General features: G+C 40.4%; 1 protein-coding gene across 7 annotated transcripts in view; it reads right to left on the bottom strand.

The window, feature by feature from the left end:
* The window catches only part of PCDH9 (protocadherin 9), an 878,971-nt gene that overhangs the window by 493,889 nt on the left and 368,350 nt on the right, over positions 1-16,732 (bottom strand). Inside the window, exon 2 of one of the 7 annotated variants that reach the window (XM_065412774.1) lies at positions 2,389-2,454. The exons of the other annotated variants lie outside the window; for them this stretch is intronic. Coding sequence (XP_065268846.1) covers positions 2,389-2,454 — 66 coding nt within the window. The remainder of the gene's footprint in view (positions 1-2,388; positions 2,455-16,732) is intronic. 7 annotated transcript variants of the gene reach the window in all.

The raw sequence follows: 16,732 nt of genomic DNA, 5'->3' as shown, positions 1-16,732 counted from the left end.
CCACAAGTACTCCTGTTCTTTTTGCGGATACAGACTAACACGGCTGCTACTCTGAAACCTGAGTTATAGAATGATTGGCTTTCCTTTAAGTATATATCAGGCCTTTCTTACTAATTTTAAGGACTGTGTTACCTTTGTGGGTAACACTGGCTAACACTGCACAGAAGCAATGGTGGAAAGAAGTTTCAATTAGCTTGTCCCTCCCCCACCTCAGCACAGTCACTCTGAAGTCAAGCACAATACAGAACTAGTGTTTCTTTGAGCACTCGTTAATGTCCCCAATTAGACTCCAAGGACCCAAGGGCCCAAAGACCTACCCTGCCTGACACAGAGCTGCTGCTAGCATCTGGCAGCAGGAACAAAAGGGAATATATGATGCTTCTTTCTAAACCAAGTTTAAGGAAATCGGTACAGCACTCGGGTGTCGTGCAGAATTAATGCAAAGGTAGAATGTCTCAGCACAGCCTCAGCAGCGCCAGAGGGAGCAAGATCACAATTAAACTGGACTTTCAACGTAAACAAAATGAGTTAGAGGAATTCTTGCATAAAACTGAACATACTAAATTTGGATATAATCAGTTCATAAATAAAGGCAAGATTACTTCTATTGAGTATATCGCCTGTAAAATCTAGGACAGGGATTGGCGACCTTTGGCATGTGGCCTGCCAGGGTAAGCACCCTGGCGGGCTGGGCCAGTTTGTTTATCTGCCCCGTCTGCAGGTCCGGCCAATCGCGGCTCCCACTAGCCACGGTTCGCCGCTGCAGACCAATGGGAGCTGGTAGAAGCGGCGCGGGCCGAGGGACATACTGGCCACCGCTTCCAGCAGCTCCCACTGGCCTGCAGCAGCGAACCGCAGCCTGTGGGAGCCGCGATCGGCCGGACCAGCGGATGGGGCAGATAAACAAACCGGCCCAGCCCGCCAGAGGCTTTCCCTACACAAGCGGCGACCCCAGTTTGAGAAACACTGATATAGAAAAAAACTACATTCAAAGATCATTAAGATAGCAAAGCCAAGCACTTAAAAGTTAGAGAATGCCAGAATTAAAGTTGCCTCCTGATTGTTGGGAAGCTGTCCTGGCCCTCATGTAACTCAAAGTTGCTGCAGGGCAGTGCTTAGCTTTCAAATATTAACTAACTCACAGTAGAAACAAATATTCACTGAAAGCTTGCAGCTTGAAGAGCTGAAGGAATTATAATTTTTGTAGATTTATAAATTGCATCAAAATTTAGGTTTTATTTAGAATTTTAACCTTTGAAACCTTGTGAATTTATAAGGATCTAAATGGGCTTGGGTCATCAATACAAATTCTACAATGTCCCCTTTTCACAAACTAGCAGATGCTGCCACCTTTGCTTGAGTCCTTTGAAACCAAAGGGCAGGACTATAGCTTTGCACAGCGAATGAACTTTACTTCTGAGAGGAACCTGTTTACCCCTGACTCTAAGATAAGTAGCAAATTACCATTTACCTGCATTGGCTCAGATGTGGTGGTCAATGCTTTAGGGGGTAGAGTCTTCTCCTTCCTCTTGGGTGAGGGGGAGTAGGTAGCAGGTGCAGAGCACTAACTGGGCCTAATTTCTGGGTATTCCACACAGGGCTGTAAGGAAGGTCTTACTCCTTTATGCCTCAGCATGGGCAGTACTTACTTTGTGCCAGAGCTGAGCCCCGGCACCTTTAGGCTTGGTAATTTGTAGCCCCAGTACCTCTGGGCTTACTGCATCAGTTGTGAATGTAAAAAAAAAAAATTTGCTTGAACCCTGGCACCTCTCATTACAAATTAAGCACTTAGCACAGGCATGTAGATGACAGCCATTTGAGAATAATGAGAGTTGTGGTAGCACAAGGTACTATTTAGCGAGCCAGACTCTGACCCCCTTAATCTTACTGGTAAGAAGATCTCACAATAGTAACTAAAATCCATGGGATTACTCATGTGAGTAACTGCTTGGCAGTATAAGAGTGGTAGTAATAGACCTATAATAATATCGTTCAAACTAAAATAAGAAATAACACGCTTTCACTCCTAAAGTAAATCTTACCCACCTCACCAAAATCAAAAATCTTGGCTACTTATAGGGTACAGATTGCAGAGTGTCAAGCGTCAGAGTATTTGAAAGCATGATTTAGACTTGCAGCATGGCCAATTTCTGCTCCTGCCGAAGTGCATGATCCTAGTTTACCACTACCTTATTTCAGTTTTACCCTAGAGTGATGCTACTGAAATCAACAGAGTGTGCAAAATCGCAGTAATCCAGTTGCCATCAGCCCCAGGGGAGTTATGACCATTGACTTCAATGGGAACACAGCCCACAATATTTAACTTTTAAAAAAAAATATATATATATATATATATTGTTTATTTATTTCATTGATCTGATATCTTACCACCCATGGTTTGTCAGGTACCCAAATCTCCCACAAGTACTTCGGCATATCTCCAAAATTCAGTGCCTAAAAAGCAAGTAATATTTAAATAAAAAGATGTGTTACTTTTACTACAGATTTTCAGATATCCCACCACCCGTTGGCCCAGCGTTGGCTAATATATAAAGCAGAAATATGGGCAAATCTCTGGCAGGGGAAGTGAAATAATTCTCTCTTGGGTGTTCAGGCTTCTGAAAGCTTGTATCTTGGTTATCCAAGTACATGCTTGGTAACATTTGAAGTGCTACATCAAGGAACAATTTACTTTCTGAAGGCTGATTTTATAGCATTGTGCTATACTTTGCTGCAATCAGGCAACAGATTTTCAAAATAGCAGAGCAGGTTTAGTTTTCTGTTTAGTGAACTACCCACTGAAATTGCTGTCTCATAATAAGAAAAAACTTATTTTTTAATTTAATGCACTATTAAGCTTTTTATTAAGATATTATTAAATCAACCCCGAGATTCTAAAAAGCAAAACCAGCAGATCTTTAAAACTGCAATTAAAGTTGTGTTTAATATGGGAGCATTAATGGATGTTCATGCTCTGTTACTAACTGCTGAATATAAATAGCACTATGTAGTTCAAATCCCATTCTTGGTGTAGGACTTGGACACCTCAACAATAATCTTAATCCATATGTGTGGGATAAAAACAGCATCTGTGGAGAAGTAGTTTCCTGGGTTCCAAAAGTTTGCAGAATCTTCAGTGCTGCATATCACTCTAGGAAATGACTCTTTGGGTTATTTATTTTGACAACAGATCAGTAGTGCCAGAGTAATTTTAAGCAGTTGTAAACAGGGAAAAAATCATGTATACTACTTGAGAAGCAAATGGGGAGCCAGAAATGTATATTCTTTTATTTTCTCCTCTCTGTGTATTCTGTTGCTCATATATTCAATTATTATTTTATTAGAAAAGAAGGCCCTCCTAGACAGCTAACATTAGATTAAGAATAACATATGTGGAAAGTTGGATCACTTCAAATCCACTCTCTACAGAGTGAAGATTCTGAATTCCAAACAAACATCTTTGTGCAATATATTCAAGGAGGACATTAGTATTCTGTTCAGAATTGTTTGCCCACTCCTTTATCATCATATGGTAAGCAAGAACATCAGAAAACTTTACATCAAAAAGTGTTGTCAACCCCAATGGAAAACACATGTCTGTTCCAAAGTACTCCCAGCAGATATCTCAGATATCTTACGTGAGTCTTGTGTTCTTAGAGAGTTATATCACAGTTCTAAAAAGCTTTTGAAAAACCCTGCCTTGAAAGCAGCATGTCTTCTTAACTATTTATATCCACTGAAAGCAGTCTCCTCTGATACCTGACGTGATGTTTCTGACTAACGTGGGGAGATCCTTTCTTTGCCAACTAACATCTCATTTGAAAGAAAACTCACTTTAAACCAAAAGAAACCTGTTATTTGGTTCTTATGCTCTTTGAATCAAAAGTATTTATGCACTCAATGGAGATTAATAAATATAGTTTAACAAAAAATAAATAAATAAAAGCAACTGAAAATGGCTTAAAATACATACCACATTCAGAAGATTGCCTCTCTTGCTGGTATTTTATGCCTGTTTGTCTTTCCACTTATACAGGTATAAATCAAGTGCAACTCAGCTGAAGTCAATGGAATTACACAAAAGTGTAGAACCACAGAGAGAGGAGAATCAGGCCAAATGCTGCCTTCAGATAAATGTATGCAATTCCCAATCACTTGGATAGGAGTTATATGAATATATCTGAAGGTAGAATTTGGCATACGTTATCAAGTACATTATCTTAAACTATCAGAACTCCTCTAGATAGCTTTCAGAATTATTGTTTCCTACAAGTGGTTTTGTAAAGAAGTATAATAAAAACAGTAATGTTAATAAGAAAATAATGTATTCCCCCTTCCAGGTAAAGACGCTGCAGAGATTATTAAAATACAAATGATGAACCATAATGAAACAAAAAAAATACAAATAATATATTATATATAATATTTATAAAATGAAACAAATGTTAAATAATATGGGATTATTAAATATAAAGGACTGTAACCTTACAATCTGCCTTGAGTAACGGAAGGCATATGAGAATGAATTATGACCCAAATGTACACTTCCTCCCTTAATCTCCCTTTGCACTGTGGAGCAGCTTATTTCATTCTTTGTGCTACCTATTTGGCCCCAACAAGGTTGGGGATACAAGATCCCATTTCATCTAGACAGGGGAGTAAGAGGGACTTTACTTCCCTGCCCAGATAAATTAGAGCTAGCTCAAGAGGAGAGGAGAGTCTTAGGCTAGGTCTACACTACGGAGGGGTGGGGGGTCGACCTAAGATACGCAACTTCAGCTACGTGAATAGCGTAGCTGAAGTTGCGTATTTTAGGTCGACTTACCTGGCTGTGAGGACGGCGGCGAGTCGACCGCTGCCGCGCCGCCGTCGACTCCGCTTCCGCCTCTTGCCGCGGTGGAGTTCCGGAGTCGACGGCAGAGCCATCGGAGATCGATTTTATCGCGTCTTCACTAGACGCGATAAGTCGATCCCCAATAGATCGATTGCTACCCGCCGATCCGGCGGGTAGTGAAGACGTGCCCTTAGAGAGGTTGACTGTAATGAAAAAGAAAACACCTCTAAAAAAGAGTGGCTTTAAAAAAAACATTGTGTTAAAAATGGTAAAGGATAGTTTAAAGATGGCTGTCATAGCCATAGATAAGACCTATAACCTAGAGTTCAAGACAGGGAAGACTCAGTCACCTCCTGACAGTGTAATGAGAATCCTTGAACGGTTGTTGTTGTTGTCAAAGAGCAGACACTTTTCAGGTTCTGGCGAGGTTCAAGGAGATCTTGAATATATCTAGTTTCCTCCCCAGTAGGCATTTAAAAGCCAGCAAAATTTAAAATACTATAAAACATGTAAGATTTGTACCTGAAGACCACAGTCCAGTTTTCTAATCTTTTTCTTTCGGACTGTGCCTGGCTTTTATAAACTGACATTAGCAAAATCCTTCAGCTGAAATACAGTCGTGCAATCCATTTAATCTAACATTCTGCATCTACAAACAGAAGGGTTGGGAGAATATCCTGGCTGAATATCAATTTGGGGGGAAGTGACATAAAATCAGCATCAAGGGTGAGGTACTGCAATCCAACAGCAAGGGAAATAACATCAAGGAGCTCTGCCCACTGCTCTATTTCCCAATAAAATGAGCAGACTGAACCACAGACCTGAAAAATGTAATGAAAACTGTCTACAGTGTCATCACTTTATGCACAAAAGTAAGAGTAAGGGCAGATTAGCCTAAAACTCCCACAATAATCATGCTTTTGTCAGCTAAAAAATCCAATACATAGTAAAATCCTGTCCATGCTTTATTTCTAATTATTCTGCATCTTTCTTGTTTATTAAAGGAGCTTGATCTTGCGGTCCATAAACAGGCAAAGTTCCCAGTAAAATTAATGGAACTGTTGCTAGAGTATGAACAGCAGGATCAGGTCTGAAATATTTTTTTCCCCCCATGCATCCATCTATCAAAATATGAGTTTTCTGTTCCTTCACCCTCCTACCACCACCCTGGATCCAAGAAATGTGTAAGAGTTTGAATTTTTTAATATATTAAAAAAAAGAAATCACAATCCTGAATTAGGAAGATCTGAATCAAAAAGACAAGTTTCGGATTTTAATCCAAATACTGTCAAATCTTCCTTCCTCTGGTGAGGAGTTCCACAACGGAAGTCTCGGTGCTGAAAACTGTTGGCTACCTAGACCTGACAGTCTTAACCTGGGTCTCTTCAGCCAGATCATACAGCGAGGTATGCATAATGCCTGTGGAGTTTAGTAGCATCAATTCCACAAACTAAATGTCTATGTAAGTCTTCACTCATGCAAAACCCCCACTGAAGCTAATGGAGCAAACGTAAGAAATGCTGAATTTGTATCTCTCGCTGTCATCAAGTGGAGTAGCACATGCTCTACTCTTCTGCAGATTTAGAGGGAAATAGGTGAGATAGACGACACTGTCTGGCTAATGGATAGGATAGGGGAGTTAAGAGACTTGGAGCTTGTCTACACAGTGCCTTAATGCATAACAGATGAAGTATAAATTCTAATGAGCACTGGAGTGTTGCACACTAACCATCCATGTGGACTCTGCTGGCATGCACTAAAAGTTCCCTAGTGCACATTATGCAGTCCTGTTTCAAACTGTGCTATGTTAATATACACTAGGGAACTTTCAGTGCACAGCAGCAGGATGTGACATGTTGGTGCGCATTAAAATGTACATCCCAGACTAAGGCACGATGCAGACAAGCCTTTGGATTTTATTCCCAGTTCTGCCAGAGATTTCTGTGTGCTCTTAGGCAAGTCACAATTTTCCAACCTGAAGCCTCAAATGAAAAACCAAAATCTATTTTTAGACATCTAAATAAGTGACCTGATTTTTGGAGGTGTTGGTCATCCCACAATTCCCACTGAAATCAACAGCACTACCTGTGCGAATATAGCCTTGCAGAATCAGGAATCTGATGTCTGTTTTGTACTTATCTACTGGCATCATGTATGATATCATCACTCTGAAGACAGATCCTGCTTCCCTAGCAGTAAATTCTGTCGGGTATGGCCCCACATACATTAAAGGAAATAAAATTAAAATATAATAATTAGTAAAACCAAGAGGCATTTTATACAATAGTCTAAGAAGAGACATTAGGCCAGATTATGGCCAGTCCCTTTCATAGGTATGTGTGCACAGAGACTCTCTTCCTCATTCACCCCTACACTCCAGTGCGGCTAAGCCACATTGCAGTCCTTCAGTGTCTTCAGATGGGTGTTAAAATCAATGCACTCACAGGGGTAGTTCTGTGCCTACACAGGACTAGTCCTTTATATGCAGATGTAAAATCATCTTCATGGAAGGAGACCTTTGTCAAAAACAGAGCAGAAAGTTAAATATTCCCCTTTATTTATGTCAAGGAAATAAAGGATCCAAGAAAGAAGGAAAAATAATAAATCAAGGAACCTGAATTTAGTTGCGCCCTGACATTTTGATACACACAAAAATACCTCCATAATAAACACTTAATTCAAGGAAAGAGCACCAGATAAGTCCTTGGACAATTTATTCTGCCCCTGTGTATGCCAATTGGCACGACCTACACTGTCTTCATCATTCTCTTGCTTGTAGCTTGCCTTTATTGTTTGTTTGTTCAGGGAGGAATGGACCCCACTGTGCAAGGGAAAAAACAACCAAGTTTGGTCTATAGAAATTGCATTATTTTAGTGTACAAAAACTTGGAAAGCCATCAAAACTGTTGTACATTAAAAGAACCCAACTCCACAGATAAATGTGAAATCAGTTGTGCCTTATCATGAACACCATTGCTATCTTGGAACAAATCACCTGCAGCAGATAGCCACTCATTCAAAGTTGCTTGTTTTCAAAGAGACAAACACACCCACTCACTGTGTTAAAGACAAGTCAAAGGGACTCAAACACATTTTTCACTAATAAACTTTTCTGTGACCTATTGCCTATCAAGAAATTGCCTGGGATTGTTTCACATTGGTGGGAATGGCAGTTATGGAAGAGAAAATATCAAAGTGGAGATCTGCTTTGCAGATCTGTGAGAAGCATCTGAACTACAGAAGAAGCATCATGATCCAAGTTCTACTTTCAGAGTGTGTTATGAGTCTCCTACGTGTGACTCTGTATTCTGCCATGACTAGGGTGACCAGATCAGGACAGGAGGTGGGGTGTAATAAGTGCCTATATAAGACAAAGCCCTGAATATTGTGACTGTCCATATAAAATCGGGATATCTGGTCACCCTAGCCATGACACTCTATAAATCTTCCTTTAAGGTTACTTCTGTTACTCAGCATTACATTGCTGATCTACACCCAACCTTCATTCCAGACCCCATAAAGTGTCATGTTAATTGCTTTTAAAACCTAAAGAGAAACTAAGACAATACAAACATAATAGTAAACACAGACTCAGACTTTAAGGCCAGAAGGGACCATCATGATTATCTAGTCTGACCTTCCGCATGTTGCAGTCCACAGAACCTCGCACACCCACTCCTCTAAAAAAAAAAATAATAATAATAATGGAGATATCCCATCTCCTAGAACTGGAAGGGACCTTGAAAGGTCATCGAGTCCAGCCCCCTGCCTTCACTAGCAGGACCAAGTATTGATTTTGCCCCAGATCCCCAAGTGGCCCCCTCAAGGATTGAACTCACAACCCTGGGTTTAGGAGGCCAATGCTCAAACCACTGAGCTATCCCTCCCCCCTAATCCATAATCTGTGGCTGAGTTACTGAAGTCCTTAAATCATGATTTAAAGACTTCATGTTACAGAGAAATCACCATTTACATTTTTTTAAACCTGCAAGTGACCCCTGCCCTATGCTGCAGAGGAAGGCAAAAAAACACAAACCAAACCAACCAATAACCCAGGATCTCTGCTAATCTGACTCAGGGGGAAATTACTTCCCAACCCCAAATATGGCAGTCACTTGGACCTTGAGCATTTTGGCGAGACCGAACATATAGTAACTCAGAGCTCTCCCTATCTAGCGTCCCATCACCAGCCATTGGGGATATTTGCTACTAGCAGTCACAGATCGGCCATATGCCATTGTAGGCAGTTTCATCAAACCATCCCCTCCGTAAACTTATCAAGCTCAGTCTTGAAGCCTATTTAGGGTTGCCAACCCTGCAGGTTTGGCCTAGAGTCTCCAGGAATATGTCCAACCAAAATTGGCAGCCCTAAGCTAGGTTTTTTGCTACCATTGCTCCCCTTGGAAGACTGTTCTAGAATTTCACTATTCTGATAGTTAGAAACCTTCGCCTAATTTCAAGCCTAAACTTGTCAGTAGCCAGTTTCTCTCTCAAGATCTTCCACTGTTGCAACCCTTCTGTTCTTATGCCCCCTTTTCACATTTGTTTATTATCTATGTAATATCTAATTAAGACTAAACTCCTGGAACGAGGGTGGTTTTTTTTGTTTTTGTTTTTTAGGTGTGGAAAGCTTCATCACACCTGTGGCACTGAATAAATAATACATGTGAAAGTTATTTTGAGGCTTTAGCTTATTTGGGGCACAAGAAACCTGCATACATTCAATTCCAAAGGGCCACACTTGGTAATTCTCAACTAAGGATTTCTTGTTTATTTTTAGTTTACCCTTTAAAGAATTAGATTCAGGTTAAATATACCTACCCAATAACATCTTAGCTGTGGATTATGGGATTTTTATTGTTTTGCTTTTGCAACCTGGTTCTATCCATTAGATGAGATGAGCCACAGCTATTTATTTGGGGGAGGGATAGCTCAGTGGTTTGAGCATTGGCCTGTTAAACCCAGGGTTGTGAGCTCAATTCTTGAGGGGACCACTTAGAGATCTGGGGCAAAAATCAGTACTTGGTCCTGCTAGTGAAGGCAGGGGGCTGGACTCAATAACCTTTCAAGGTCCCTTCCAGTTCTATGAGATAGGTATATCTCCATATTATATTTAAATGTTAATTTAACAGGATTTAACACACTTATCTAGTAACACACTGTTACAAAATATAACACTGGGCACACGGACTTGGATACTGCTATTGAGTCAATGGCAAAACTCCCTTTCACTTAAATGGGTCAGGACTGGCCTTTGATCTGACAGCTAATACCTAAATTCAGCAATTATGAACTGCTTTACCTCATCCTTAGCATATTACATGTCTGTTTTCTTGTCCATACCAGGTCCCAACAAAGATATGTTTTAAGGGTGACATTCTGACAGTCTCATTCAGATTTTATTTAAGGACTGAGGAAGGGCTGCAAGACTTGGCCCTCTATGAACAAAAATAAACTGTGTTCCAGCCAAGGAGATACTGTGAGGTACTATGTGAAATACATTGGTGTTTTCAATCTGCTTCAAAAGCGATGCATTCTAGATACCAAAAGACACAATCACAAATGGCATGCTTGTTGGTAGTCTCAGGCAAAAAGAGGTGAAGGATTCAAACTGCTCTCTAGCCCCTTGAGACTTACCCTCAAGATCAGGGGTGACATACACTCTTGCATCAGTGTGGAGAAGTTTGCATTGCTGTGCACTGTACTACACCTGGGATAAACAAAGAACTTCAGCCTCCAGTGCTGTCAAATCCATCACCTTTCACTAGTATAAGATTCCTTTAAAATTGGAAGCAGTGGAGGCTATATACAGATCTGCTATTTGAAGGCATATCAGCAGTCAGGAAAAGCTTTTGACACCGTAAGACACTGACAAACCCAAATGCCCTAAAAAGAAAAAAGGAGCACACCTTTGAGACTATACACTCCCCATAGCCCCCTCCCCCCAGGTGTTTTACCCATAGTAGTAGCAGTACATTCTTCAAGAGAATCTTATCCCTTCAGAAGCAATAGCAATCTCTCTTTCTCTCGCATTCAGAGAAGCGATTTGCTATGCTGAAAAAGAAAAAGGTCATTTCTTTACAGCTCAGAAGAGGGCTGCAATGTGATAGGAAGAATATCAGGCATGAAAAGCTACATTTTGCTAGAACCCCAAAGGAAGCCAGGATTCAGCTGTAAAACTGGCACTATGACTCAATGATCTAATTTATTCCAGTTTAGTGCATTGACTCTACTTTGTACCATGAGCTAGAATCCCAGCTGAGAACAAAAATGTACAGACAGACTTCCTGGCTCTCATTTACAGAGGTAGCAGGGTCATTTCCAGTTACGAAGAGAGTGACAACCTTGGACGGTGTGCACGGATGGTACAGAGAGAGAAAGAAAGTCATAGTATGTGAATTACCCTTCATTATCAGATAAAGTAGGGATGTACTTCTGATCCAGGAACGAGGATATGCAGAGTCTACTGTGACAGGTTTCGTTTTCCCACCATAAATAGTAGTGCCAAAGCAATCATACTGACGACCCTTGGGATATAGGGGAGATAAATCAAGTCTCAGAAAGAAACCTCAGAAATTGTTCTGATTACAGTGCCTAAGGAACAATTGATTGAACCCTCCCTCGGCAACTTTTTCTCATCACAAAATGGAAAAATATTTTGTCAAGATTTATCTAAAGGAGCTGCATTGTTACAGACATTCCTCTTCAATTATTCATACATCCTGTTTCGGGTAAATCTTATCTGATTCTCTCTTCTTTCTAAATGTCATGAGTTTTACCCTGGCACTTGCACTGATGTTAACATTTGAAGGGGGGAAAAGACTGTACTTAAGTTTAATAGAATTCATATTTAATAATGTAGTCAATAAAGTCAGACCACTTAATCAGTACAGGCTGCTCCACTCTGGACACTAAAGTGCCTTAAATGAAGTATGTTGATCCCATTATACATTATTCACCCATTATTTCTGACCCTAAAGACGAAAAATAAAAATTAACACCTTACAGACTATACTTCATCAATAAATATGGCTGCTCTCTTAAATAAATGAAATGGCCTTCAGTCGACTTAACAGTGTTCTGCTCTATAAAACTGAAGTTTATCCTAAGGTGAAAATAAAGGACATGAAATAAAAGCAAACTGAATTTGCATCATTTCAGGTTCTTTTAAAGAGATGACAAGTACCAAGATGAGACAGTGCCAAGCTGAATCAAAGGGTGTGAAAACCAGCTAGTTCTACCATCCTACACTAATCCTGACGTTACCAGCATTTGATTTGTATCAGTGAGTGTAACAATATAATGTAATTAGTAATGGTAATATTACTGCAAATAGTATAAACAGCATTGCTCCACTGCCTTTAAATTAGTTTTGTAAGCATGTTAATAATATACCATCAAGCATCAATACAAGTCCTTGACAGCCCCACGAACAGAGATTGTGCATGTCTAAGCAATTTTCTCATACATAGGTTTTCTTTAGAAAACATGTTGTCAGTATTCCATTAGCTCAGATGGGAGTGTATACACAAAAGAAGCTCTGCTAAAGAAGTTTGATTGCTAGCCAAGAAAGCATCTGTTCAATAGCCTGTGTTTACTGCTGACTGAGATGGGGTTATAGGTGTCACTATGTCCAGAGAATTTCTGCTTTAAAGAAATCCCGCTGTTCAGTGAATACATTTCTCATCCCCCTGATAGGCGCAAAAACTTCCCTTGGACAATATTTACACACAACCTGCTCAATGCGACAGGCTCTTCTTTATTGTCTGCCGTGTTTCAGCCATGGTGCTTGTGTATATATATTACACATTCTCTCTCTCTCTCACAGACACACACACACACACACACACCCTAGTAAGGGCCTGATCCAAAGCCCACTGAAGTCAACATGAGCCTTTCCACTGATTTCCTTGGGACTTAAAGGAGGCCCTAAATGTGAAACACTCAAACAGAAAAACAAATGTATTCATATTGTTTTGCTATATTTCCTAGTAATGAATTCAGGGTTCCAAATTCTACGAGTGCTGCATTATAGGCAGAGCTGGAAACACCACCTATATTTAAGGTTCCCTAACATTTTATATATTAGAAGCAATCTGGATGCCTTAGCATACAGTCTATGAAAATCATATACCTGCAGCATTAGCATTCATATACATGCCTGAAAAATATTGTCCATCACAACCATATTTTTATTAAAGGAATCTTAGGGCCCAACCTTTAACTCATGTGAATAGTCATTACATGAGTAATCACATAAATATCAAGGGACTATTAATTCACATAACTAAGGGTTTGCAGGACGGGCCCTGAAGTATTGTTACAACAAAGCATTGGACATTCATTGGCCAAATCTAGACAAATTGAAAATGTCAGTGAGCCAGATTTATTCCATTTCAATTATGTAAAAACTATGTGCTAAATCTGGCATACAGCGTGGGTATAGGGAGCTCACTAGCCTTACCATTGTGCAGTAGCTATGCTATTATGAAGACATGTTAGTGTTTGTGGACCCAGGTTAAACTGATTTTTAAAGATACATTAATTTCATTCCCCCCCACCAGTCTGACTCATCAAGTGTAGACAGAGTTAACGGGTTTGGGGGACCATTAGCCTTAACTTTGTGTGTGTGTGTGTGTGTGTGTGTGTGTGTGTGTGTGTGTGTGTGTGTAAAAAAAACTGCCTTGCTCAAATGTTGGCAGATTTTTACAAGGACCAGTAGTGCCTACAGCCACACACGCGCTAAATACGGTGCATACCCTTGGGAGTGGCACCATGCCAAGGCATCAGCATTGGGACCTCCCATTGGCATTGGTGAGGAGGATCAGTGCTGGCTGCCCCACTGCCCACTCAGATTTGGCCCCACAGGTCTGCATACCAGGTCGGAATGCCTCTTACTTAATTTTGTCCCCAACATTCACCCAACACAATGCTGGGGCTGTAAGGACAAGCCTCAGCAGCACTGCTCCCCCTCCCTGCATACCAGGTTGCCATGCCACTCAATTTTGACTCCACAACCCCATCATCATGACCAAGAGGCCATGGGGAACAATTTGAGTGGGGAGAGGGGCAACCAGCTACTGCGCCAGGCCTCCCCCCAGGAACCTGCCCAGCCTCGTCCTGCTTCCAGCAGCCCATGTCCTCTCTGTTCTGCCTGCAAGATATTCTTATTGACAGTCTCAAGACTGACAATCAAGGGCCCCTACAAGGGAGCCAGTCAGGAGAGGGGCAGCAGGAGTCCTGGGGCAGACCATGACACCAAGGTAGCACCCCTGCCACCCTTATGCCAGAGCATGGAAGCAATAGAACTTCTCAACAAAATGGCAGTACAAATTTTATTTTTAACATGGGCAAAACAGTTTTCCCCCAGCCCCATTCTTGGAAACTGAAAATTTAAATTAAATTTTCCCAAATACATGTCAGCCTGAGGCAGGCACCCATCATGGAAAATTTCAGCGCAAATGGTGAAAGCTTGGTAAAGTTATAAGTAACTGTAAATGTAGTTTTATAATGTCAGGCAACCTTAACTATAGATTTCTCTCCCTGATACAGACACACACACACACCAAGTATTTTCATTTGATTCATAATGTAGAGCTAAAGGAATGCATATTTCCAGTACCAATATGACAGCACATACTTTCTTGAATGGCATTTTATTATGATCAGAACATGAAGATCTTACTGTCAAGCAGTCTTCAAGTTTACATTATTTGTTCACTACCGGATTGGGAAGACAGATGTAGGTCTCCTCTAGTGTATAATCAATGTCAGGAAACATCCATTTTAGAAAACTTCTAGGAGGAGATATAAGAATCCAAGAGTTGTGGAAAGCTCTTTGAAAAGCTTGTAGATTTAAGGCTCAACAATTGCAGGTGAACTCACAAGTCTAAGACCAATTTTCAGGTGAAAAGCTCTTGAAAGCTGAGCTCTCAAGCTGTTTGAATGACTGGACAGAGTTCTACTTTTATTTGTTTTCTGCAGTGCATGTGAAAGATGAACTTTTAGGCTAAACTGCTGTCTAAGAGATAAGCTGTGATGATGCAAGCACAACAAATTCCCAGAGCGTCTCTGTTTTTGCACCAGAGAGACTGAACAGAACAATAGTAAGAAACAATTCTGGTGCCCTAACCCTCCAGACAAGAACACACTGAAGCATATTCATTTAAAATATGAAATGCTATTCTTTGAACTTTTGTTCCCCCTTGTCTTCTCCCAACTCTACTTGTGACTTACTTACCACAATGAAGTTAATGGGAGTTTTGGGAGAGTAATGAGTAAAGGACGGTCAGATAGGACCCATAGTGTGTGGGCAGAAGAAACAACATTTATTTTTATGTAACAGCTTACATTTGTACATGATTTTACAGGAATCTAAAAAAGACCATCCCTAACCTTAACAATTCAGAATCTAAGGGCCAAGTTATGGCTGGCTTGTTACTCCAGAGGCAGCTACATACTGACACAAAAAGATGTGTTTGTTTAGGGTAAGTGCTGCTTTTGTCCCATCCCACTGCTCATTTCTTCAGTCAACGAGGTGGATGCAGTATGGGGACAACTGGGTGTTGCTGTTGATGGGGGTTAAAGGTTTGGCAAGAGCTACTTCTCACAGCACATAGTCCAGTGCCTCTGTAGCCTTTATGGCTTACATAACCATAATGCTTTAAGCAAGCATTCTTGGGCAGGAGGCTGCATTCTTCTGTTGACAGTACTTTCTCTGTTGATGCATAACAGAGATATATGAACAGTCATCTGGGGTCAGACCTATGGTCCATCTAGCCAAGTATCTTGTCTTCTGACAGTAGCAGATGCTTCAAGGGAAATGAACAGAGCAGGACAGTTTCACATGATCCATCCCCTGTTGTCCAGTCCCAGCTTCTGGCTGTTGGAGGGTTAGGGACACCCAGAGAATGGTAGTGTGTCCCTGACCATCTTGGCTAATAGCCATTGATGAACCCATCCTCCATGAACTGATCTAATTCTTTATTGAATCCAGTTAGAATTTTGTCTTTCACAACATGCCCTAGCAATGAATTCCACATGTTGACTGGGTGTTGTGTGAAGTACTTCCTTATGTTTGTTTTAAACTTGCTGCTTATTAATTTCATTGGGTGACCTCTGGTTCTAGTGTTATGTGAAGAGGAAAACTGCACTTCCCTAATCACTTTCTCCACACCATTCATGATTTTTATACACTTCTATCATATCCCCCTTAGATTAATAAAAGAGATGACTCTTCTTGTATAGAAGCTGTTCCATTCATTTTCATTGCACTTCTCTGTACCTTTTCCAGTTTTAATAGACCAGAACTGCACACAGTATTCAAGGTGTAGGCATACCATGGATTTATACAGTGGCATTATGATACGATTTGAAATGTGGGAATTGAGAATAGGATGCAGATTAGAAATAATCCAGGCATGGCTCAAATTCTAAATTACTTTGCCTCTGTTTTTAATGACGGTAAGGAAGATCTTAGGGGTAGTGGCAGGTTGGCTAATGGAAATGAGGATGTCAAAGTAGAAATTACAACATCTGAGGTGGAAGTCAAACTCAAATAGTTTAATGGGACCAAATCGAGGCACCTGGATCATCTCCATTCAAGAATATTAAAGGAACTGGCACATGAAATTTTAAGCCGAATAGTAAGAATTTTTAATGAATCTGTAAACTCAGGGGTCAGGCCCTATGAATGGAGAATTGCTAATACAGTGCCTATTTTTCAGAAAGGGGAAAAAAAATGATCCAGGAAACTAGAGGCTCGTTAGTTTGACTTAAATTGTATGCAAGGTCTTAGAAAATTTTTTGGAAGAGATAATTAAGGACATAGAGGTGAACAGAAATTGGGGTAAAACAAAACACAGTTTAACAAAAGGTAGATTGAGAAGATAATTGATT

The sequence above is a fragment of the Emys orbicularis genome, chromosome 1, assembly GCF_028017835.1.
Source record: "Emys orbicularis isolate rEmyOrb1 chromosome 1, rEmyOrb1.hap1, whole genome shotgun sequence".
Classification (NCBI taxonomy): domain Eukaryota; kingdom Metazoa; phylum Chordata; order Testudines; family Emydidae; genus Emys; species Emys orbicularis.
This window is presented reverse-complemented; position numbering and strand designations above follow the sequence as displayed.